This window comes from Pongo abelii, chromosome 9, assembly GCF_028885655.2.
Source record: "Pongo abelii isolate AG06213 chromosome 9, NHGRI_mPonAbe1-v2.0_pri, whole genome shotgun sequence".
Taxonomy (NCBI): domain Eukaryota; kingdom Metazoa; phylum Chordata; class Mammalia; order Primates; family Hominidae; genus Pongo; species Pongo abelii.
The window spans coordinates 129,571,442-129,597,224 of NC_071994.2; the positions used below are offsets into that span (position 1 = coordinate 129,571,442).

Below are 25,783 nucleotides of genomic sequence, written 5' to 3' on the forward strand. Positions count from 1 at the left end.
TTCCAGCTGCAGTGTCCATCCCAATGACATAATGGAGAGAGCATGGGCTTTAGGAGTTAGTCATGCTGGGGCACTCATGCTTTCTCATGGTGTGCACTGGGGCAGCAACGTGCTATTTCTGAGTTTTAGCACAGCGCCAGTGCTGAGAACAAGCCTCACGTCAGACAGACCTGGGTGCGAATCCTGGCTTTGCCATTTGCTAACCATGAGGACCTGGGACATTTCTTTATTCACTTAACAAATGTGAAGTGTCTGCTATGTGCCAGCTACTCTAGTAGAAGCAAGGTCTGTGTTGGTGAACATAACCGATGTCTCCCTGTCTTTGCAGTTCTAGTGGGGAAGGCAGACAGCAAACAAGGAAGCAGATGTCTGAGTAGCCATGAGCAGGAGAGAGCCTACTCAGACCAGGGCTCTAGGAGGGCTCTCTGCAGTGGAGATGACACCCTGGCTGAGGCCTGAAGGATGGGAAGAAGCCAGCTGTGCAAAGAGGGGAGAACACTCTGGGCTGAGGAATAGCACGTGTTCTGGGCATGGAAAGAAGAACAGAAATTAGGCTGTTATGTCAAGAGTGATGGGGTGGGATGGTGGCAGGGGTGTGTACTACAGATGAAGTTGGGGAAGTAGCTTCAGTTATTTTCTGTTAAATTAGGTTAGAAACTGAACTTACCTCAGTGGGACGGTTATGAAACAGATAAGGAAGTTTTCACAACTTTAGCCACTGCCTGCAGTGAGAGATACGTTTCACATTATGGTCTATTACACATGGACTAATAGACGTGAATAGAAGTGAAACTTTATTTATTTAGTTAGTTAGTTAGTTTGTTTTTGAGACGGAGTTTTGCTCTTGTAGTCCAGGCTAGAGTGCAATGGCGCGATATTGGCTTACTGCAACCTCCGCCTCCCGGGTTCGAGTGATTCTCCAGCCTCAGCCTCCCAAGTAGCTGGGATTACAGGCATCCGCCACCACGCCTGGCTAATTTTTGTATTTTTAGTGGAGATGGGGTTTCACCACATTGGCCAGGCTAGTCTCGGACTCCCGACCTCAGGTGATCCACCTGCCTCGGCCTCCCAAATTGCTGGGATTACAGGCGTGAGCCACTGCATCTGGCCAGAAGTGAAACTTTAAACAATACTTACCCATCCGCTATGGCATACTCGGTAGTATTTTCTATCTAGTTTCAGTCTTATTGGTTTCCTTTTTTATTTTTTAATTTTTAAAATTATTTATTTATTTTTGAGGCAGAATCTCTCTCTGTCACCCAGGCTGGAGTGCAGTGGTGCGATCTCGGCTCACTGCAACCTCTGCCTCCCGGGTTCAAGCCATTCTCTTGCTTCAGCCTCCTGAGCAGCTGGGACTACAGGCACCTGTCATCACACCCAGCTAATTTTTTGTATTTTTAATAGAGAAGGGTTTTCACCACGTTGGCCAGGCTGGTCTTAAACTCCTGATCTCGGGTGATCCGCCCGCTTTGGCCGCTCAGAGTGCTGGGATTACAGGAGTGAGCCACCACACCCAGCTGGTTTCTTTTTTTAAAATGCTGGTCTTAATCCCCTAAATTGACTTCATGGCCACTGTCCTGGATTAGGACCCGTTAAGAGAAGGTGTATAGAGCACGTGGCACAGTAGCTGTCATATGGTCTGTATCCAATAAGTGTAATTATGGTGTTGCCTGTTATTTTTTTCCACCTTTCAATTTATGTGAGCTTTAAATGGAATAATATATATAACATGGAAAAGTGACTGGCTCTGCCCATGGGTAGGTTTCCTTCTTCCTGTTGCTGTGTGGCACATGTGAGGAGCTAATGGCCCGAAGGCTGGCATCCGAGAGCTTCCTCTGACCCTCCAGGCCGGGCAAGGCCTGCATCTCCTTTCTGCCATAGCTGTCACCCTGCGGCCTGTCAATGGAGCCCTTTATTGTGGTCTGTTCTCTTTTACCTGGGGAAGAAGGGGGAGGAGATAGCAGGGAGAGGGGTGTGACTCAGAAATCCAGGCTGCCTCTTATAAGGCCAATTGTTTCCCCATGTAAACCAGGAGGTGAAATCTCAAGTTCAGAAGAGGAGACAGGCATTTGTGAGTGAGGCCAGGGCGGGGAGCAGAGGGATGGGATCCTGGGAATCATTTCTCTGGTTGCAGGGAACTCCCGGTACTGTAGCCACAGGCCAGGGTTTTCTGCCCTGTGCTATTTGCAGAGGCAAAACCCAGACCTCCTGAGGGAGGGGTGAGGACTTGTTTGGAAGGAGCATTTTAAAAGACAAGTCATTCTCAGAAGAGTTTGCTTGGTAGCATTGTTAATAATAGAACAAACTAGAAACAATCAAATAACAGTAGAGTAGGTAGATAAACCGAGGTATAGTCCTACAGTGCCTCGCTACAGCAGTGAAAATGAACTACAGCTGCCTGTATCAATGAAGGATAAATCTCACCATGTAGGGCAAGAAAAGCATGACACAGAATACACATGGTGTGATTAAAATGGTACAAAGTTGAAAAGCAGAACTGAACAATATACTGCCTAGGGATGCATACATGTGTAATAAGACTATGAGGACAAAAAGGAAATGATTAACCCCCAAATCAGGGAGGTGATTATCCTTGGTTGGGGTGGGGCAGGACAGAGAGAATGTTAAAATTTCTGGTTATATTCTGTTTCTTGGATTGTGTGTTCTGAGCATATGTATTCTTTTTATTTTACTTAGGTCTTTAAGTGGTACATATTTTATATACACACACACCCGTGTTTTATATGTACAATGTATTTCCCAGTTGAAAGTTAAGACAAATTGGCAGGTCCTTAGATGGACTAGAAAGATCGTCCCATGAATTTCAAGGGCTCCATCCTCATTCTGAAGTGTGGTTTTCAGTCACAGTTCTCAAAGTGAAGGTATTTGGTTTCAGCCTCCTGCTTCTGGGTTTTGGGCATTCATGGACTTTCATTTCTGCATGCTTCCCCTGTTTTGGGGTGTGGGGATGGCTGGGCCAGCCCCTTTTCTTCCCAATGATTGTTGTTCTCTTCTTTGTGTCCATATGTCCTCAACGTTTAGCTCCCACGTATAAGTAAGAACACACATATTTGGTTTTCTGTTCCTGCCTTAGTTGGCTTAGGATAATGGCCTCCAGCTCCATCCATGTTGCAGCAAACGACATGATCTCACTCTTTCTTATGGCTGTATAGTATTCCATGGTGTAAATGTACCACATTTCTTTATTCAGTCTAGATGTTGGTGTGGATGCAGTGAAAAGGGAACACTTCTACACTGTTGGTGAGAATGGAAACTAGTACAACCATTATGGGAAACAGTGTGGAGATTCCTTAAAGAACTAAAAGTAGATCTACCATTTGATCCGGCAATCCCACTACTAGGTATCTACCCAGAGGAAAATAAGTCATTGTATGAAAAAGATACTTGCACATACATGTTTATAGCAGCACAACTTGTGATTGCAAAAATATGGAACCAGCCCAAATGTCCATCAGTCAACAAGTGGATAGAGAAAATGTGGTATATATCATACCATGGAATACTACTCAGCCATAAAAAGGAATGAAATAATGGCATTTGCAGCAACCTGGATGGAATTGGAGAATATTATTCTAAGTGAAATAACTCAGGAATGGAAAACCAAACATTGTATGTTCTCATTCATATGTGGGAGCTAAGCTATCAGGATGAAAAGGCATAAGAATGATACATGGGACTTAGAGGAAAGGGTGGGGAGTGGTAGGGATAAAAGGTTATACATTAGGTACAATGTACACTGCTCAGGTGATGCGTGCATCAAAATCTCAGAAATCACCACTAAAGAACTTATTCATGTAAGTTCCTACCTGTTCCCCAAAAACCTATTGAAATAAAAAAATAAAAAAATTTTTTAAATTGCTCTACCATAAAGACACATGCACACATATGTTCGTTGTAGAACTTATTCATGATAGCAAAGACATGGAATCAACCTAAATGCTCACTTGAGGGTAGAGGGTTGGAGGAGTAAGAGGATCAAAAAACTCCCTATCAGGTATTATGCTTATTACCTGGGTGATGAAATAGTCTCTATGCCAAACCCCTGCGAGACAATTTACCTGTAAACAAAGCTGTACATGTACCCTTTAACCTAAAATAAGAGTTAAAAAAAATAAAAAGAATATTTCTGGGCCGGGTGCAGTAGCTCATGCCTGTAATTCCAGCACTTTGGGAGGCCGAGGCAGGTGGATCACTTGAGGTCAGGAGTTCGAGACCAGCCTGGCCAACATGGTGAAACCCTTTCTCTACTAAAAATACAAAAATGAGATGGGTGTGGTGGCATGTGCCTGTAGTTCCAGCTACTCAGGAGGCTGAAGTTGGAGGATTGCTTGAGCTCAGGAGGTCAAGGCTGCAGTGAACCGTGATTATGCCACTGCACTCCAACCTGGGTGGCAGAGCAAAACCCTGTCTCTTAAAAAAAAAAAAAAAGAAAAGAAAACCAGTAAAACCAGTAAGGAGTATTTACATGATTGAGGCCATATTAATATGCATGCTCAACCAGAGTGCTAAGTTTCTAGTTTTTCCTCCGTCTGCCCAGTGTATCATCTCCATGCCACTCAAAGGAGAGTGCTTTTTTTTCTCTTTTAGACAGTCTCAGTCTGTTGTCCAGACTGGAGTACAGTGGTACATCTCGGCTCATTGCAACCTCCACCTCCCGGGTTCAAGCGATTCTCCTGCCTCAGCCTCCCGAGTAGCTGGGATTACAGGCGCCCGCCACCACACCAGGCCAATTTTTGTATTTTTAGTAGAGACAGGGTTTCATCATGTTGGCCAGGCTAGTCTCGAACTCCTGACCTCAAGTGATCCATCCACCTCGCCCTTTCAGAGTGCTGGGATTACAGATGTGAGTCACCACGCCTGGCTGGAGAGTGCTTTTGATGTCCAGGTCGAGTGGATTCTCTTTTCTTGCATTCCAACAGTCCTTCAAATCATGCTGCTTTTTAGTTTGTTTCATATTTGAACCACTGTTTTATTAGCTTTTACTTTTTCATGGAGTTTTTAGTTGCCTCTTTTTTCATTGTGGTTAAAGGAATAACGTACCTTTACTCTGCTCTTGAAATTATCCAGTTTGATAATCCAGTACATCAAGCTTGTCCAACCCGCAGCCCAGGACAGCTTTGAATGCGGCCCAACACAAATGTATAAACTTTCTTAAAACATGAGATTTTTTCTGTGATTTCCTTTTTTTTTTTTTTTTTTTTTCAGCTCATCAGTTATTGTTAGTGTTAGTATATTTCATGTAAGGCCCAAGACAGTTCTTCTTCCAGTGTGGCCCAGGGAAGCCAAAAGATTGGACACCCTTGCATTACATCATATTTCCTTCCTTGCTGGTAACATTGTTTCCAGAAAGCTCTTTCCTGCTTCTCCAATCTGGACAGGTGATTCTTTAAGCAAGTTGTTCAGGTCTCAATCTGAGACTTCCTTTTGCAACTTTTGTGAGTTAGTTGTTTTCTGTATTTTACGTCAGTTTCTTTCTTGTTTTACTTTCTTGTTTTACTCTCTTGATTAGCTGAAGTACGGCTCACCTTGTTGGCCAGGCTGGTCTTGAACTCCTGACCTCAGGTGATCTGCCCACCTCAGCCTCCCAAAGTGCTGGGATTACAGGTGTGACCCACCATGGCCGGCCTCTTTTTTTTTTTTTTTTTTTTTTGTTGTTGTTGTTGAGACGGAGTCTCGCTCTGTCGCCCAGGCTGGAGTGCAGTGGCGCGATCTCAGCTCACTGCAAGCTCTGCTTCCCGGGTTCACGCCGTTCTCCTGCCTCAGCCTCCCAAGTAGCTGGGACTACAGGCGCCCGCCACCACACCTAGCTAATTTTTTGTATTTTTTAGTAGAGACGGGGTTTCACCATGTTAGCCAGGATGGTCTCGATCTCCTGACCTCATGATCCACCCGCCTCGGCCTCCCAAAGTGCTGGGATTACAGGCATGAGCCACTGCGCCCGGCCGCCCAGCCTCTTTCTTATAGTCTGGTAGATTGTCTGCATTTTGTCTTCTAGACCTTCTAGTGAAGGTGTTAATTTGACAGTCATATTTTAAATTCTCCTCTCTCTGGATCTCTGATTATTTCATTCTCATAGCATTTTGCTCTTTTTTTTTTTTTTTTTTATTGAGGCCAAATTGTGTTGAATCTCTCTGGCACACTAATTGGAATTATTTTTAAAATTATCTCCTGACCCTCAAATTATTTTATTTCCTCTGGGATCTGGTTGTTTATCTTGGTCATCCTTATTCAGGCTGCTGGTTTCTTTCAATGGCTGGTGATTCACATGAGCTCACTCATATTTTACAGTGCAGCACAGTGTGGCATGTCCAGTGACATTCATTGAGACTTGGTACCCGTGCCCCTTTCAGAGTGAATTAAAGACATGCCTTCAGGCAGGAAGTTGAGAGAGGCCATATTTTGGAGTGTTCAGCCTACAGCTCTTATTGTGGTCTGGTCTGCTCAACCCTAGCGTAGTTTCTTTCTGTGTGTGGAGAAGTGGGGGGGCTCGCAGCTCTAAGGCCAAGCCTGTCATTTCATAGCTCCCTGACGCATTGCATATCAGCTCTTGCTCTTCCTGTTCACTCGGAGCTTTGCAGAGTGCCATTAGCCCCACAGCCATCCTGAAGTCGTGTTTCCCACCCATTGTAACTGAGGACCTCTCCTGCCACCCCATGGCTGCATTTGGAGTTACCAAATTTGCTTGTGGGCCAGGAGACCCTGGAGTTTTGCCATCAGGTCCTGTTGCCTCCCTACCCCCTCTGCTTTCTGGACTTCAGAGGACTAGCGAGAGGGAGGGAAGGAGCTGAGGGTTTGTACAAAAAGCCTGTCAGATCCAGGGTCTTGCTAAAGTCAGCGTCTGCCTCTCCTCTGTCTCTAATAGCAGCTCTGTGCTTTCCTAGAGACAGGTAATTAGTGGTTAGAGGCTTGCTGTGGAGTGGTTGAAGTTTCCAGTAGGATCCTGACCACACCCTTCAGCCGTGTTTATCCTTGACGTGGAGGTCTCTTCGGGCTTCACTTGAGCACTTCCAGTATTTCTGTAATGTAGGACAGAGAACACCCTGCCTTGCTTGGCCTGGGACCAGAGGATGACTTAAGATCCACGGCAGCCAGCCTTCCCTCCACCCTCTGGCCTGGTCTCCGTTACCATGCAGCCAGGGCTGAGGAGAATGTCGCCTAGCCAGGGGACATCCCACAGAGGAGGAAAGAGAAGGCAGATCCAGGAGAGCCTCCCACCAACCTCTCGTTCTTTCAGGCTTTCTCTGGCATGCCTCGCGAAGTCCGGTTATCTGCCCCATTCCTGGCTGGCTCTGCCTGGCTCTTGTGGAGAGGACATGGCGGGTGGGCTTCAACTCAGATCATGCATTGCTGTTGCTTCTTCTCAGTGCTCCTGGGCCTGCACATCTGGGTTAAATAAGTTAAGCTGGCTCCTCCGAGCAAAGGGGAAGCAAAAGCCACAGACCGAGCCATAGAGATGAGCTCATCGTGTAGAAGCCATCAGCAACGGCTGGAAAGCAGTCTTGTTTGAACATGTGTATGGGAAGGAGAGCAGACTGTCTGTGGTTTGTGTTTTCATGTTTCATGTGCAGCAGCATTTTCCTGGGGATTTGGCTAAGCTAGCTTTGGCAGGGAGCAGAGAGGCAGCTGCTCTTAACTTTCCTCTAGATAGCCCTGCCTCCCACCTCTGAGAGCAGTTGGGCTTTTGTGTCTAGATGGGGGACAAAGGGTGGCTTTATTTATTAGAGAAGGGCTTGCAGCAGATCCTCAGGGTCTTGATGGACAAGTCAGAGCTGTGTTAGTCCGGGGCACATCAGCCTGCTCATCTGAGCTGCAGAGAGAAGGAACATATGCCTAGAGGGGTGCTTTTCAGCTGGAGGCATCACTGTCATCATTCTCGCCGCTAGAACATCCTGTAAATGAAGAGCTGCTGCCCTGAACTCCACCAGGCCCCTCTTCTGGGACTTCTCCCGTCATGCCTCCCACCCCATAATCTAACACTGCTATACTTGGTAGGGGAGGTGGGAGGGGACAGGATGGTACCACAAATGTAGGCCAAAACAGCTATTGTTTCCAGTTGTGAGCCAGTCTGGAAGCAAGGTCCTTTTCCGTCCCTTTGTGTTCCCCCCAGAACCTGCTTTCCCACAGCATTTGGCCACAGTATCCCCTGGTAAGGCTGTCCTCACACGGCTCTCCAGAGCTCAGGGGAGTGGACTCTCCTTCCCTGAGCTCCCCAGGAAGCATCGTGGAGAGCACAAGCAGAGCATGAGCAGCGTCATCTCTGCATGCTCTGACCACACCCCTCTGTCTGTACCTCACTTGCTCTGGCACCTCATTTTGCCCTCTGGTTTCGCTGACAGCTGTTTACGTGTCTCTAGGAAGAACTGGAACTAGTCATGTTTCTCCTATCTGATAAGGCTGCTTTTGGAAAACATGGCCCCAGCACAGGTATCTTAGGAACGGCCCAAAAGAGGTTGGGCCTTTGGCACACGGGAGTATTGCATAGAGGAACCAGACTGCCTGGGTTCAGATCTCAGCTCTGCCACTATTAATAGCTGTGTGTCCTTGGGCAAATTACTTAACATCTCTGGGGCTCAGTTTTAAGGGGTAGCTTCCTTTTAACATATTTGTTACACAAGTGATATGTAAATATATATAACTCCATCATCCAGGATTGATCTCTCAATATCTCAGAGGATGTCCTTTCAGATTTTTTTTTTTTTTTTTTTTTTTTTTGAGATGGAATCTTGCTCTGTCACCCAGGCTGGAGTGTAGTGAGGCAGTCTTGACTCACTACAACCTCTGCCTCCCAGGTTCAAACGACTCTCCTACCTTAGCCTCCCGAGTAGCTGGGACTACAGGCACCCCCATGATACCCAGCTAATTTTTGTATTTTTAGTAGAGACAGGGTTTTACCATGTTGGCCAGGCTGGTCTCTAACTGCTGACCTCTAGTGATCCACCCACCTTGGCCTCCCAAAGTGCTGGGATTACAGGTGTGAGCCACGGTGCCCAGTCTGTCCTTTCAGACTTTTCTGTGTGTGCATATGGTATGCAGTTGCACGTGTACACACTCTCTTAAAAATAAAATGGGATTATAATGTATTCTTTTTTTTTTTGAGATGGTGTCTCGCTCTGTCGCCTAGGCAGAAGTGCAGTGGCGCGATCTTGGCTCACTGCAAGCTCCACCTCCTGGGTTCACACCATTCTCCTGCCCCAGCCTCCCAAGTAGCTGGGACTCCAGGCACCCGCCACCCGGATAATTTTTTGTATTTTTAGTAGAGACGGGGTTTCACTGTGTTAGCCAGGATGGTCTCGATCTCCTGACCTCGTGATCTGCCCACCTCAGCCTCCCAAAGTGCTGGGATTACAGGCGTGAGCCACCGCGCCCAGCCATTCTTTTTTTTTTTTTTTTTGAGACGGAGTCTCCCTCTGTCACTCAGGTGGCATGATCTCCACTCACTGCAACCTCCACCTCCTGGGTTCAAGCAATTCTGCCTCAGCCCCCGGAGTAGCTGGGATTACAGGTGCGTTCAGCCACGCCTGGCTAATTTTTGTATTTTTAGTAAAGATGAGGTTTCACCATCCTGGCCAGGCTGGTCTCAAACTCCGGACCTCAAGTGATCCACCCACCTCGGCCTCTCAAAGTGCTGGGATTACAGGCGTGAGCTACGGTGCCTGGCCGTAATATATTCTGTTCTACAGACTGTACTGTGAGGTCTAATCAGTGTCGGGTGTTATCTTAGGCACTGCACACACAGTGTACGAAACAGAGTCCCTGCTCTCATGGACCTGATGTTCCACTGGAAATGATCTTAAAGAACAAGCAAGTATGTCACGTGGCAACAAACAGCAAAGATTGAAAGTAAAGCATTGTAAGGGAGACAGGAGACAGGGACATGGGCTTCTAGTGCAAAGGGGACAGTTTGAATGCCCACCTACTTCCTTTATAGCCTGCTCTGGCAGTGATATTAAAGGAATATTCTTTAAAAAAAATTAACCCATCTAGACTACAAGGGCCGGGTGCAGTGGCTCATGCCCCTAATCCCAACACATTGGGAGGCCAAGGTGGGTGGATTGCTTGAGCCCAAGAGTTTGAGACCATCCTGGGCAACGTGGCAAAACCCCATATCTACAAAAAATACAAAAATTAGCCAGGTGTAGTGGTGTGCGCCTGTAGTCCCAGCTACCTGGGAGGTTGAGGCGGGAAGATCACTTCAGTCCAGGACATAGAGCCTGCACTCCAGCCTGGGAGACAGAGCCAGACCCTGTCTCCAAAAAAAAAAAAAAGGAGAGGAGACAACAAAATTTCCAAACCTAGGATACATAGGGAGGAGCGGTAACTGGATCTGAGAGAGGACACCTTGGCCAGCAGTCCCTCAAGTCTCCTTTCCCCTTTCATATGGAACTTGCTCCTTCCTTGCCCCAGCAGGAGAGTAAAGCAGAAATGTCTGGAGAGGGTGACATACCAGGTGGCCAGGGAAGGTGGCTCACTCCTGTAATCCCAGCACTTTGGGAGGCTGAGGTGGGCAGATCCCTTGAGTCCAGGAATTGGAGATTAGCCTGGGCAACATGGGGAAACCCTGTCTCTACAAAAAATACAAAAATTAGCCAGGCATGGTGGTGCATGCCTGTCATCCCAGCTACTCAGTAGGCTCAGGCAGGGGGATCACTTGAGTCCATTTGGCAGAGGTTGCAGTGAGCCAAGATCACGCCACTGCACTCCATCCTGGGTGATAGTGGGACCTTGTCTCAAAAAAAAAAAAAAATCACACAAAGGGTGACACACCAGGTCTGGAAGAGATTCAAGGTACAGCTGAGAGTGGGGTCAGGGCACTGAGGTGTGGAGAGATGAGTGGATGTTTACACCTTGAGCATTTTCAGTGTTGCTGTGATCCCCCAGCCCCCATCCAGTTGCTGCCCTTTCTCATCCCCAGAATACTGTCAGCCAGGCTTATAGCTCCACATGTGCAATTGGAAGTCATCTGTGGAGAATCTGCCCAGCCCAAGAGAAAACCTAAACTCTTGAGGTTCCCTAATGCAAAAGAACAGCCTGACCACCTTAACATGAAGCTCCAGGTGACCACAGCGACACCCACAGAGCTGCCCTTCAGGAGTGAGTGGACAGGCAAGGGTGAGCAGACTAAATAAAGCCTCAGCTGAAAAAGAGAAGACAAGAAAAAGAAGGGAAGGAAAAGAAACTTGGAGGAGACAGAAACTGTGTGGGGAGAAGACATTTCAAGAACTATAATTAATCTCAGAGAAATTATGCTGCTATATTGAATGTATAAGAATATTATCAATAAGGAATTTTATTAAAGCTCTTGGAAATTAAAAATACAGCAGAAATGGAAATTTAAAAAAATAGAAGAGTAGAAGATGAAGTTGTGAAGAAAACTTCCTTAAAAGTCGAACACAAAGACAAAAGAGATGGAAGATGGAAAAAAGAAAGTCAGATGCTGAATCCAAGAAGTTAAATATCCAAATAGGTGTTACAGAAAGAAAAGGCAGAGAAAATGAAGAAGAAAGGTCTTTAAAGAAATAATACAAGACAGTTTCCCAGGTCTGAAGAACATGATTTTTGAGATTGAAAGGGCTCAGCAATTACCTAGCACAATGGATGAAAATAAAACCACTTTGAGATCCATCCACACCATCAGGGCATTGGAGACAGAAGAAAACAGGTCACAAAGAACTGGGCATCATAATGATCTCAGACTCCACAACAGCAGCATTCAGATCTTCTTATTTTTATTTTTTTGAGACAGAGTCTCAATTTGTCACCCAGGCTGGAGTGCAGTGGTGCCATCTTGGCTCACTGCAACCTCCATCTCCTGGGTTCAAGCAATTCTCCTGCCTCATTCTCTCTAGTAGCTGGGATTACAGGCGCACAACACCACGCCAGGCTCATTTTTGTATTTTTAGTAGAGACGAGGTTTCGCCATGTTGGCCAAGTTGGTCTTGAACTCCTGACCTCAGGTGATCCGCCTGCCTGAACCTCCGAAAGGGCTGGGATTACAGGTGTTAGCCACTATGCCCAGCCAGCATTCAGATTTTCTTTCTATCCTAAAATTCCATTTTTTTTTTTTTTTTTGAGACAAAGTCTCGCTGTGTTGCCAGGCTGGAGTGCAGTGGCACAATCTCGGCTCACTGCAACCTCCCCCTCCGAGGTTCAAGTGATTCTCCTGCCTCAGCTTCCTGAGTAGCTGGGACTATAGGCGCGTGCCACCACACCCAGCTAATTTTTTGTATTTTTAATAGAGACGGGGTTTCACCATGTTGGCCAGTCTATCCTAAAATTCTTTAGCAAGAAGAAAAAAATTTTTTTTGAGACAGTGTCTCACTTTGTTGCCAGGTTGGAGTCCAGTGGTACAGTCATAGCTCATGGCAGCCTCAAACTCCCGAGTTCAAGTGATTCTCCCACTTCAGCTTCCCGAGTGGTGGCGATCAGAGGCAGGTACCACCACACGTGGCTAATTTATTATTTTTTGTAGAGATGGGGTATGGGGTCTTGCCATGTAGCACAGGCTGGTCTCGAACTCCTGGGCTCAATAGATTTCCCCCCGTTTCAGCCTCCCAAAGTGTTGGGATTACAGGCATGAGCCACCACACCCAGCCACCAAATTCCTAAGTGTGACAGTAGAATAAATATATTTTCAGATGTTTCAAGTCTCAAAATATATCTTGCTTGCACCATATCTCTGGACACAACTTGAGTTTGTGATTCACAGTTTACAAATTTGATGATTCTGTACTGTTACCAATAGTTACAAGAGACCTTTTTAATCCTCTTATCTGGGAAACAATTTTCAAAATACAATTATTGTTTTACCTTGAGTGGTAGAAAGTTCAGCTTTAGAAACATTGTGTTTATTTCCATTGTCATATTATATATGCAAGCTGATGCATGTATTTTTCAAAGCAGGTATACTTAAATGGTTAAAAAAATACACATGATGCAAAAAGTTCTTTGAACAAGTAATGCATTCAAATAATTCTAAATGTATTAAAGTTGCATTTCTTTCTTTTCTTTTTTTTTTGAGACAGGGTCTTGCTCAGTCACCCAGGCTGGAGCGCAGTGGCACGATCACAGCTCACTGCAGCCTTGACCTTCCAGGCTCAAGCGATTCTCCCACCACCTCAGCCGCCAGAGTAGCTGGGACTACAGGCACGTGCTATCACACCCAGCTAATTTTTGTATTTTTTGTAGAGATAGGGTTTTGCCATGTTGCCCAGGCTGGTCTCAAACTCCTGGGTTCAGGTGATCCAAAGTGCTACGATTATAGGCATGAGCCACCAAACCTGACCCTAAAGTTGTTTTTTTTTGTTTTTTGTTTGTTTGTTTTTTGAGATGGTGTCTTGCTGTGTTGCCCAGACTAGAGTGCAGTGGCGCCATCTCGGCTCACCGCAGCCTCTACCTCCCAGGTTCAAGCAACTCTTCTGACTCAGCCTCCCGAGTATCTGGGATTACAGAAGTGAGCCACCATGCCTGGCTAATTTTTTTTTGTTTTTGTAGAGATGGGGTTTCACCATATTGGCCAGGCTGGTCTTGAACTTCTGACCTCAGGTGATCCGTCCGCCTTGGCCTCCCGAAGTACTGGGATTACAGGTGTGAGCCACTGCACCCAGCCCTAAAGTTGTATTTCTACAGTTATTGTATTCACATAACATTGCAGTAGCAAAATTTTTTTTAGTATAATTTTTAAATTTTATTTTTAACTGACAAATAATTGTGCATAATGATTTCTGTTTTATGCTCTGGTGGAACTTTGAATACTTATCTGCTGATCTACTTGGTAAATTATTTCAGAGAATTGAAAATATTTTCCCAGTTTTCCTAATGAAAATTCCAAGAATTGAATTTATAATAATAATAATGCCACACTAAAGTTTGAGAATTACTTCTGGGGGTGGCAACCGGAAGTTCTGGGAAGACACATTGTTCATGTGCCTGTTGAGTTTTTTTTTTAAGACAGGGTCTCACTCTGTCCCCCAGGCTGGAGTGCAGTGGCGAGATCTCCACTCATCACAACCTCCGTTTCCCAGCTCAGGGGATCCTCCCACTTCAGCCTTCTGAGTAGCTGGGCTACAGGCATGCACCACCATGCCTAGCTAATTTTTCTGCTTTTTTTTTTTTTTTTTTTTTTGGTAAAGACGGGATCTCACTATATTGCTCAGGCTAGTCACAAACTCATGGTCTCAAGTAATCTCCCTGCCTTGGCCTCCCAAATTGCTGGGACTATAGGCATGAGCCACTGTGCCTGGCTTGCCTGATGAGTTTAACACATAAGAGGAGATTTATGTAAACAGGGAAGTGGATTTGGGGATGAATTAGTGACATGTTTATAGAAAATTAAACAAGTGGCCAGAATTTGGGTGGAGATGCCTTCTCTGGCTGGGCACAGTGGCTCACACCTATATCCCAGAATTTTGGGAGGCTGAAGCGGGTGGATCACCTGAGGTCAGGAGTTTGAGACCAGCCTGACTAACATGGTGAAACCCTATCTCTACTAAAAATACAAAAATTAGCGGGTCATGGTGGTGGGCACCTGTAATCCCAGCTACTCACTCGGGTTGCTGAGGCACGAGAATCGCTTGAACCCGGGAGGTAGAGGTTGCAGTGAGCCAAGATCGTGCCATTGCACTCCAGCCTGGGAGACACAGTGAGACTCAAGTTTCAAAAAAAAAAAAAAAAGAAAAGAAAAAAAATTAAACAAGTAAAAATGTAATGACTTATTCCATACACCAAAAATTATGCTGAAGAGAAGAAAATAATCACAGTAAATCTGGCAGTGAACAGCATTTACATCATCGTCATAGCATCAATGTTGAATACTGCTTTATCAAAAATTGTGGTAAAGTTGTACTGTGAGGTTGAGGGTTAGGAAGTATCTGTGTATATGTGTGTGTTTGTGCATGTGTGTGCATTTGGTGAAGGGATGGTAAAAATAGGTAAATTCTCATCTTCCTTAATGAGAAGTCAGTAAGTAATAGTAGAAGTTAAAAGTCAAGTAGGAACAAGATATAAAAATATAAGTTAGAATTCTGGAAGTATATAACCAAAGAAGTGGCCAGAAGTGTTGAAAGTGGTGCCTTTGAAGGAGCTGGAAATTGGGAGCAGGGAGGAGAAGAAAAGTGTTTTTGAAAACAAGCTTCATTTGACTCTTTGACATATATGCAAGTACAATTTGAATTAAAAAGACAAACACAATGTTAAAAAGCATGACAGGGGAACTCTGTAAGGAGTGTCGGAGGTGCTCTTAATATATTGTGAACATTTTCCAGGGATGGATTTTTGAGGGTTTATGGTTATCACAGGCTGTGTTTGGAGAATGCCAGCAGGAAGGCCAGGCGCGGTGGCTCACACCTGTAATCCCAGCACTTTGGGAGGCCGAGGTGGGCGGATTACGAGATCACGAAATCGAGGCCATCCTGGCCAACTTGGTGAAACCCCGTCTCTACTAAAAATACAAGTATTAGCCGGGCGTGGTGGCATGGGCCTGTAATCCTAGCTACTGGGGACGCTGAGGCAGGAGAATCGCTTAAACCCAGGAGGTGGAGGTCTTAGTGAGCCAAGATCGCACCACTGCACTCCAGCCTGGTGACAGAGCAAGACTCCATCTCAAAAAATACATAAATAGATAAATAATGAGAATCCCAGCAGGAGGGTGGGACTGGGGAGTTGGTCAGTTCTCTGGCTACCAGGAAGAGCGCTGGGCAGGGGCGTTGCACGGTATCACTCATCCTGAGCAGGCGGTGCCCTCAGTCCACTTGCCAGACAGCCTGTGGCAGGGAGAGCCTGGCAAGGCCACCGGGCCTCATCTGCTGACCTGCCGTGGGCAGATGGGGCTGCCGGTGTGGGGCCCGGCCCTGAGCACCACACGGGGCTGTGGGCCCTTGGGGGCCGCTCCAGGCCCTGGGCCTCAGTTTCCTCATATGTAAAATGCAATCATAATAATACCCGTTCATGTTGGTCATGAGGAGTAAATGAGTTCATTTGCGTGTCAGGCTTAGAATAGTGTTATAGGGCTGAGGTTCCGAAAAGTATTGACACCTTAAAAAAAATTTTCCTACTAAAAAAAATTCCATTCCTGCAGAAAAGTTGTAAGAATAGTACAAAGAACTCCCTTATAAAAGGACTTCATGGCTGGGCGCGGTGGCTCACGCCTGTAATCCCAGCACTTTGGGAGGCCGAGGCAGGTGGATCACAAGGTCAGGAGATCAAGACCATCCTGGCTAACACGGTGAAACCCTGTCTCTACTAAAAATACAAAAAATTAGCCAGGCATGGTGGCGGGCGCCCGTAGTCCCAGCTACTCAGGAGGCTGAGGCAGGAGAATGGTGTGAGCCTGGGAGGCGGAGCTTGCAGTGAGCCGAGATTGCGCCACTGCACTCCAGCCTGGGCGACAGAGCGAGACTCTGTCTCAAAAAATAAATAAATAAATAAAAGGACTTCACCTGTTAACATTTGCCACATTAGCTTTTTCTGTCTCCACATATACATAGAATAATGATAACGATGGATATAAAAAAGGGTAAAATTATCAATTTCAGGAGATTTCCCATTCGTATGAGACTTCTGTGACATGCAGTCCATAGTTAAGTTGTGCCAGTTGCTTCAGTGCAGGGCGCCCCTCCCCGGATCCCAACCCCGGATCTAATCCAATCCCTTTAGTCCCGTCTCTTTAGTCTCCCTTCATCTGGAGCAATTCCTCAGCCTTCTTTGTCTATCCTAACTTTGACATTTTTGTAGTGTTACAAAGCCACTAGTTTTGTTGAATGCCCCTGGATTTCGGTTTGCTGATATTTCCTCATGACTGGACTCAGGTTATGCATTTTTGGCCAGAATTCCACATGATCAGGAGGCACATGATGTCGGCGTGCCCAGCAGGGGTGACGGTGACACCCATGGCCTGGCCGAGGTGGTAGCCTTTTGCTGCTGTAAAGCGACTCGTGTTCCCTTTGTAATTAATAAGTAATCTATGGGAGATATTTTTGAGACTGTGCCTGTGTATCCTGTTTCCCAACGTGTTTTCACCTGATGGTTTGATTGTTTATTGAGCATTGACTCCTGACCAGACTCCTCCCGAAGTTCAGCTGCAGGTCAACATCTTGACAGGCATTGAGGTAAACACCAGTGTTCATTGTTTTTTTGGCCGCCAATGTAAACCTTAGCATTAGGAAATATATTGATTTGTATCAAAGAGGTTTTATTCCATTTGGGACAAAAATGCTCTTCCTGGGTTTAAGTCGAAAAGGCCAGATTCATTGATTCATTTGTTCACTAAGTATTTACTGAGTGCTTACTGTATGCCAGGCACTATTCCAGGTGCTGGGGACAATTTTTTTTTTCTTCTGGAAGCTGCATAGTAGTTGGGGAGTCAGACAGTCAATCCACATGCTGCTGTGAGGGAGTGAGAAGTGAAGAGGAAGCAGGCTGGTGGAGGAGACAGAGGACCCCGAGGTTAGGGCTGCTGTTTTACCAGAGCTGACCGAGCCTGAGGAACTGGCCTCAGAGCAGAGGCCTGGACGAAGCAAGGAGCAGCGTGGCTCGTTGGGTAGGAGGGTCAGCTCGGCCGTGGGAGTGGCCAGTGCACTGCCCAGAGAGGAGCCCATGGCTGACGTGAGTTAGTGGGTCAGTGGGGAGCCGGCGAGGCTGGAGCAGAGGCCCCAAGCGGGAGAGAGGCAGTGCATGAAGGTGGAAAGAGGGCCAGAGCGAGGTGACCAACAGCCTCGTAGTCCACGGCAGGAAGCACGGGAGCTGTGGAGCAGGGGACAGTTTGAGGGTGGCAGCCCCCACCTCAGTGTGGCCCTGACTGAGGCTTTTGGTGGAGATCTGAGAGAAGCCAGGCCCCTTAGGAGTGAGTGCTCTAGAGGGACGTGGGGAGCTCTGAGAGTACTGCAGTCAGGTTCCCATCCCTGCAGGCGCACCTCAGGAAAGGCAGGAGGATGGCAGGAAGTGAGCAGTTGGAAAATAAGCGCCTGTGGATGCTCTTGCTGCTGAGGGGAGGCGGGAGGGGCTGGCTGGGTGAGACGCCAGTTTCCCTGCACCCTGGGTGGCTGGGGCAGGTCTCGCACAGGCCTCGGCAGACCAGGGCATGCTCACAGGCCGGGTGGCTTTCTGATCTGGAGCAGCCAGGAGCCCCAGGCTGGGAGCCCGGCTGGGTGACCCTGCCCGCAGAACCTGGCTGCTCTCCAGTGCCTGCTCTGCCTCTGTGCCCTGCCCATCTCACCCCCACTCTCAGGGAGCTCCACTGCCCAACCCAAGCAACTGAGGCAACAGTGGAGAGAATCCAAGCTAGCCTGGGGGGAGCGCTTTTCTCCATGTGAGGCACTTCCTGAATCTTTCCTTCTACTGACTGGTTTAATTCTCCCAACAGCCCTGGAAGGTATGTGCTGTTATTGTTACCCCAGATTGTAGAAGTCAGGAGATGAAGCCACAGAGAGGGTTAGTCACTTGCATGAGGTTACGCAGCTAATAAGTGCAGAGCCAGGACTTGCACCCAGGCTGACTGGCTTCAAAATCTCTGTTCTCATCCACCAAGCTCCACTGCAGATGTATGGATTTCCCTCAGGTCCACTGCAAGGGCCAAGGTGGTGCCGTTCAATCTACTTCAAGCAGTCTCCCGCCTCTTGAGATCTTGGTGTGCCTGACCTCTGACCTCTGGCCTATGACCCATGACGCTGAGCTGTTAGAGAACAGAGTGAGAAGCAAGAAACAGTTTTTTGCTGCTCCTCAGAGAGTTGTGAGGAGGCCTTCATGCCCCCTTTTCAGGGTCAAATCCAGGGATTCCCAGGATTGGGTGACATTTATTTAGCAACTCCAGTGATCCAGGTGACATTTTTATTTAATGTAAACAACTCTGTGAGGCAGATTTGATGACCACCCTTTAATAGGTGAGGAGGCCAAGGCTCTAAGACGTTAAGCCCCATGCCCAGGGGTACACAGCCAGTATGGAGAGTCATGTGGCCAGCCCGGGGCCAGCATCCATGTCTTCCCACTGTGCTGCTGTGCCTCCCAGAGCTGATGGACTGGGATGTTTGACGGGACAGAAGCCATGTGCCTGGTATGTCATCTCTGTACATCCCCACTGGGACTTGGAAGTAGAAATTGGAAGTAGCCTGTGGTGTTGCAGGAGTGCTGGCTTTAGGGTAAGAAGGCCTCAGTTCCAGGTTCGCCTCTGCCACATTTCACAGTGTGATACTGGATGACTCTTTTGAGTCCCAGCCCACCCTCTTCACTGACGTATGAAAGCGGGGTTAAAACCACCTATGACCTCAGACCAAATATGAAAGTATAGGTTGATAGTTCTTAGCCGGGTTTTGCGGTGTGTGACTGAGTATGAGGACTTCGTGGTGGTGAAATGTGCCCGCTGGGTTTTCAGCTCTCTCGGGTTTCCCTGGGAGAGCCTATCTGAACCCAGATTAAGAAAGTCAGAGGGGAACCATGGGTCTTTTGAGAAAGATCCAAGCTGATTTGGAAATACCCGTAAAATCTATGTTAAAACACTATGTATACATGTTAGAGTAATGATAACAATTGTACCAGATGTTATTAAAAATAAGGGAAAGGACTTAACCAAAACCAGGTGGTTTTGGACCAGGAAGCTAGCCTAGAGTCTGTTTAGGAAAACTGCAAGACATCCTTCTAGTTTCAAACTGTGCTTCTCACCTGGGGACAGTTTTTCCTTTCAGGAGACACATTTGGCAATGTCTGGAGACATTTTGGATTGTCACAACTTGGGGAGGGTGCTACTAACATCCCAATAGAGGCCAGGGATGCAGCTGAACATCCCTCAATGCACAGGACAGCCCCTGCAACAGAGAATTGTCCAGGCCAAAATGTCAGTGGTGCTGAGATTGAGAAACCCTGGATTAAACATCACAGCACTTACGTGGTATTTACTGTGTGCCAGACATTGTTCTAAGAACTTCACAGGTAATTGACTTGTTTAATCCTCCCAGCCTTATGACACAGGAGCTTTTACTATCCTCATTTGGCAGATGAGGAAGTAAGGGCACCAAGAGGTTAAACAGCTAAACCGTGCTCCTGGGTGGGGCCAAGGTCCCATTCAGAATAAGGAGCAGGCAGAGCCAGGAATTGAACTCAGTCTGGCTCCAGAGTCTGTGCCTGGAACCACTGCGCTGTGCTGCACTGCCCGTCATTAAGGAGACTACTGGGCTTTAAACCATATATATACGTGTGTGTGTGTGTGTGTGTGTGTGTGTGTGTGTGTGTGTGTGTGTGTGTGTGTGTGTGTGTGTGTGTGTGTGTGTGTGTGTGTGTGTGTGTGTGTGTGTGTGTGTGTGTGTGTGTGTGTGTGTGTGTGTGTGTGTGTGTGTGTGTGTGTGTGTGTTTTGAGATGGAGTTTCGCTCTTGTTGCCCAGGCAGGAGTGCAGTGGCACAATCTGGGCTCACCGTAACCTCTGCCTCCCAGGTTCAAGTGGTTCTCCTGCCTCAGCCTCCTGAGTAGCTGGGATTACAGGCATGTGCCACCATGCCCGGTTAATTTTGTATTTTTAGTAGAGAGGGGGTTTCTCCACGTTGGTCAGGCTGGTCTCGAACTCCCGACCTCAGAGGATCCGCCTGCCTCGGCCTCCCAAGGTGCTAGGATTACAGGGTGAGCCACTGCGCCCGGCCTTTAAACCACATTTTCAGCTTTGGGTCCAGAAAGCCACATACCTAGAAATTTGATATGTGAGAAGAGTTAGAGACTTCTCATTCCTGTGCCTGGAAGATGGAGCAGGAAGGGCTGGGGTTTACCTGATGAGGGGCCCAGTGACCCACAGGTAAGAACCTTGTGTTTTCCAGATTCTGAGTGTGGCTCAGCTCGTGAATGCAGTGGCACAAGGCACTCTGTGGGAGTGGATCTTGGGTGCATGATCCTCTTGGATTTTGGCTTCCCTCAGGGAATCAAAGCCGGGGTGGGAGTTCTCTCCTCACCATGGTGCCTGTGGCATAGAGAGTGGGCACTGCTTCCCTGTCACGGGCTGTGCTGTGTCGTTGCAGATGTAAAGACGACCGTGGTTTACCCTGCCACAGAGAAACACCTGCAGAAGTACCTGCGCCAGGACCTCCGCCTGATCCGAGAGACAGGAGATGACTACAGGAACATTACTTTACCCCACCTGGAGTCCCAGAGCCTCAGCATCCAGGTGACTGGCTGCATGTCTCAGACGCAGAGCACTGCTCCCGTGGCTGGTGCCTCCTCTTACGAGTGTCTATTGGGGTCATATTAGGGGCCAGGCGCTGTGCTGGGCGAGGGGATGGGGGTACAGTAGAGAGCATGCCGGACAGATCCCCGCCTCGTGCAGCTTACATCCCATGCACAGTCACACAGTATGTGACTATACACAGATATCTCAGGATCTATATGCTCTGTGAGATAATGAGGGCTGCAGAGAGAAATAGACAGGATAAGTGGGACCAAAAGGCCTGGGGTGGGCAGTTGCCATTTTATATAGCATGGTGAGAGAAGGCTTTGGGGGTGGGGGAACTGATGCTGGTCTTGGTCCCACCCGATGTACTTGGGCATGCCGTGGAGGCTCTCTGGGGACCTCAAAGCAATCCAGTCCTTTGGAAGAATGTGTGTCTGCTCTGCAGTAGCCCCGATCGAGCCTCAGGATGACTGTGCCATTGCTTCGGGTCCATGAATGGGTAAAAGGCTGATGTTGAGTTAGTCCCACCCTGTCCAGACTCTTATTCCTGGTTTCAACTGCGGCAAACCGGCCTGCAGGATCTCAGTCTCAGTAAAAAACTCTTCCCTCACCCACTCCCCCTTGCATTCGTCCAAAAGAAGGCAGGACCCCATTGGCCCCGGGCATTTGGTGCAGGGACTCCATTCACAAGCTGGCAGTCGTCTGGCCAGGCCAGATGCAAGGCCATTTAGCTCCAAGATCCTGACTCCTCCCTGGGCCTAGGCCCAGCGCCAACTGGAGCCTCTGCCTGGAACTGGCCCCATGTGAGTACTCAGAGTTAAATATGATGGATGCTTATTGATGAGTCAGTTTCTTGCCCACTCACTGACTCTTGACACTGTGCCTTGTCTTTATCGCTCACCCTTGTTCTCTTTGAGCATTTCTCGCTTTTCTCCCCAAGATTCAGGTCACTGTGGTGGAGGGTGTTGTGATGTGAGGAACTCACAGCCACTCCTCCCTGGCCCAGAAGAAGGGAGGGTGTGCTGTGTGTGTGGCCACTGCAAGGTGAATTGTACTTGACAGGAGTAAGGAAAGGGAGGCTGACAGGGCCTGCAGGAATGACGTTTCCTTGGGAGGCCTATGTGCCGCCAGCCCCCTTCTCCAGCCTGGTTCAGCCCTGGTCTCCCTGGGCAGCAGTTTGCGTGGGGTGCATCTGGCTCAAGCTGACTTGTTTTTTGTTGTTGTTGTTGTTTGTTTGTTTGTTTTTAAAGTCCCAGCACTTGTTCTGTTTTCCAAGTAGAAAGGAACTGTGTCTCCACCTTCTTAGAGTTTCTGCTGTTCAGGGTCCTAGGGAATCTCCTGGAACAGTTGTTCTGTTGTGCTGGTTGTGCAGACCTGAGATTCAAGTAAGGAAGCCCTGATGTGGTTGGTGTGAGTAGCTAGGATTACAGGTGCTTGCCACCATGCCTGGCTAATTTTTTGTATTTTTAGTAGCGATGGGGTTTTGCCATGTTGCCCAGGCTGGCCTCGAACTCCTGAGCTCAGGCAGTCCGCCTGTCTTGGCCTCCCAAAGTGCTAGGATTACAGGTGTGAGCCACCGTGCCTGACCATGTATATTCCTTATTATACACCATTATGCAGTTCCACTCGGAGAAGAGCACAATGAAAACTCCACTACTCTTCCAACTCCTGACTGACGGGAGCCGTTCATGTATTCCTTCTTGGCTATTTCTAGTTTACAAGCACTCAGCTTAACTGGCAACAGTCATTATGTTTACTGAGTACCTACTGTGGACCTGGTCCTATGCCAGGCTTTGAAGAGTCACCAAGATGATGAAACCTAGACAGGATCTTCACAGTCTAACAGAGAAGATAGACTTGTAAATGGGCAATTGTGACAATGGGATAAGCACTCTGATGCCTAGACGAGCTACCGTGGTGATGCAGAGGGACAGTGACCAGTGCAGACAGTCGGGACTTAACAGGGAGAGGATCCTCCCTTTGGGTCTTACAGGACAAATAGAAGTTTACCAGGTGCACAAGGGGAGGGAGGAGCAAGTCCAGAGGCACACAGAGCTGGAATCATCCGATGCTTTGGGGGAGCTGCAAGGAGTTTGGTGTGGCTGGGGCTTGGGCTGCTGGAGGGTCAGAGGAGACAGCACTGAGATGGTAGGCAGGGGCCAGGCGGAGGCACGTGGACTTTGTCCAGGGGGCCAAGGGTTCCTGAACCTTGCTTACCATCAGGATTGCCTGGGGATTTTCATAAATACCAAGCACAGAGCACTATTCCATATCTGCTGAATCTCACCCTTCAGGGAGTGGAGCTGGGAATTGTGCATTAAAAAAATCTCTCTCTCTCTGTCTCTGTCTCTCTCTCTCTCTCTCTCTCTGATGTTTCTGACAACCATCAGATGTGAGAACAGTTGCCATAGGCAGTGAGGGTGCCCTAAACAGTTTTAAGCATGTGGATAATATGGTCCGATTTGCAGAATTAATTGGTGGAGTGGGGGTGAGCATAGAACAGGAAGACTGGGAAAAACCAGTATGGGTCTCAACCATGGTAGGGGCAGTGGGGAAGGATTCTGGAGCAATTTAAGAGGTAGGTCTTCACAGGGCTGGATGGGGCTTAGCAAATGGTTGACGTGGAGAGAGGAGGGAAGAGGTTGGGTGATGAGTGGATAGAAGGATAATTCATGACCCAGTATAGGGGACAGAAACAGAAGAGTGGGTTTGCATGGAAGACAGTGAGTTCAGTTTGGAATTTATTGAGCACTTACTATGCATAGTGCCAAGAACTGCTCTAAGCATTTATGTGCATCACACCTCATTTATTTATTTATTTACTTATTTATTTATTTTTGAGACGGAGTTTCACTCTTGTTGCCCAAGCTGGAGTGCAATGGTGTGATCTCGGCTCATTGCAACCTTCTCCTGCCAGGTTCAAGTGATTCTCCTGCCTCACCCTCCCAAGTAGCTGAGATTACAGGCACCCGCCACTACGCTGGGCTAATTTTTGTATTTTTAGTAGAGATGGAGTTTCACCATGTTGGCCAGGCTGGTCTCAAACTCCTGACCTCAAGTGACCTGCCCACCTTGACCTCCCAAAGTGCTGGGATTACAGGTGTGAGCCACCGCGACCAGCCTCACACCTCATTTATTCTTCACAGCAGCCCTTTTGGAGACAGGTCTCAAAACCAGGCAGTCTGGTCCCAGTATCTGTGCCCTAAGCCAGAGATACTATTTGGCTCCTTAGATTTGAGGTACTTATAACTTGCCAGTAAAAACTGCAGTGGGATGTCTGGATCTGCAGCCTTTGAGATCATCTAGTTACAAATGTCTGTTTGTGAGTCATCCAGCTAGACTTCAACCTCAGCCTGGTGTTTGGATTCTCAGTCTGTCATCTAAGAGCAGCGTGACATTGTCCTTAATTTCGGAGCCCTGGTTTCCTTGTCTGAAAAATGTAACTAACGGCTCCTCCCTCCTGGGTGTTGTGGAAATTGAGAGAGGTGCCATATATCATGTGCCTGCTATTGTTTCCAGCACAGAATGATGCCAGGATGGCAGCCACCATTCTCTACTCCAGGTAACTGTTCAGAGGGACAGGCACAGCAATGTGCTGAGCTAAGACACCTGGGAGACATGGCCAGGCCACACATGGCTGGAGGGGAAGTGCAAGGCAGCAGGCAGAAGCAGAGAGCAGAAGGTGATGAGGAAGGAGCAAGATGTTTCATGGGACGTCAAGGTGGGAGAGAGGGTACCGAGGGAGCTGCCAGTGTCGCCTACTGCAAAGAAGTCCAGCCAGGTGAGTTGCAGAAAGCTGATGGCATCACCCTCTGCCCCGTTTATCGGCGGGGCTGGCCAAGTTCTTGGGCGTGGTTTCAGATGGTGGCACTCCCCATCACGTAGCCCTCTGTGTTTGTGTGAATTTTGTTCTTTCATTCTCCTCTTTCTTATCTGGGCCTCTGGCCTTGAGGCTTCGTGTGGATGCAGCTCCCTGCCACTCTCCCAGAGGCCTCTCCAAGGAGACAGGATGTACCTTGGCCCAGGGTGCAGGCTCAGGAGCCAGATACTCATGGTTGGAATTGGCTGACCCAGCGTGAACTTCCTTGCACTTGCATTCTCCTTACCTGTAAAATGGGGACATTGTCCAGGCGCGGTGGCTTATGCCTGTAATCCCAGCACTTTGGGCCAAGGCGGGCAGATCACTTGAGGTCAGTAGTTTGAGACCAGCCTGGCCAACATGGCGAAACCCCATCTCTACTAAAAATACAAAAATTAGCTGGGTGTGGTGGCACACGCCTGTAATCCCAGCTTCTTGGGAGGCTGAGGCAGGAGAATCACTTGAACCTGGGAGGCGGAGGTTGCAGTGAGCTGAGATCACGCCATTGCACTCCAGCCAAGAGTTTTCTGAAACTCCGTCTCAGAAAAAAAAAACAAAAACAAACAAAAAAACCCGTCTCTACTAAAAATATAAAAATTATCCGGGTGTGGTGGTGGGCACCTATAATCCCAGCTACTGAGGCAAGAGAATCGCTTGAACCTGGGAGGTGGAGGTTGCAGTGAGCCGAGATCACGCCACTGCACTCTAGTCTGGGCGAAAGAGCAAGACTCCATCTTAAAAAAAAAAATGGCAACGATGATAGCAGCCA

At 47.8% G+C, this 25,783-nt stretch overlaps 1 protein-coding gene across 1 annotated transcript in view; it reads left to right on the top strand.

Annotated features, from left to right (window-relative positions):
* DCPS (decapping enzyme, scavenger) overlaps positions 1-25,783 on the top strand; it is a 46,777-nt gene that overhangs the window by 7,066 nt on the left and 13,928 nt on the right. Inside the window, exon 3 of the mRNA XM_002822685.5 lies at positions 21,007-21,152. Coding sequence (XP_002822731.3) covers positions 21,007-21,152 — 146 coding nt within the window. The remainder of the gene's footprint in view (positions 1-21,006; positions 21,153-25,783) is intronic.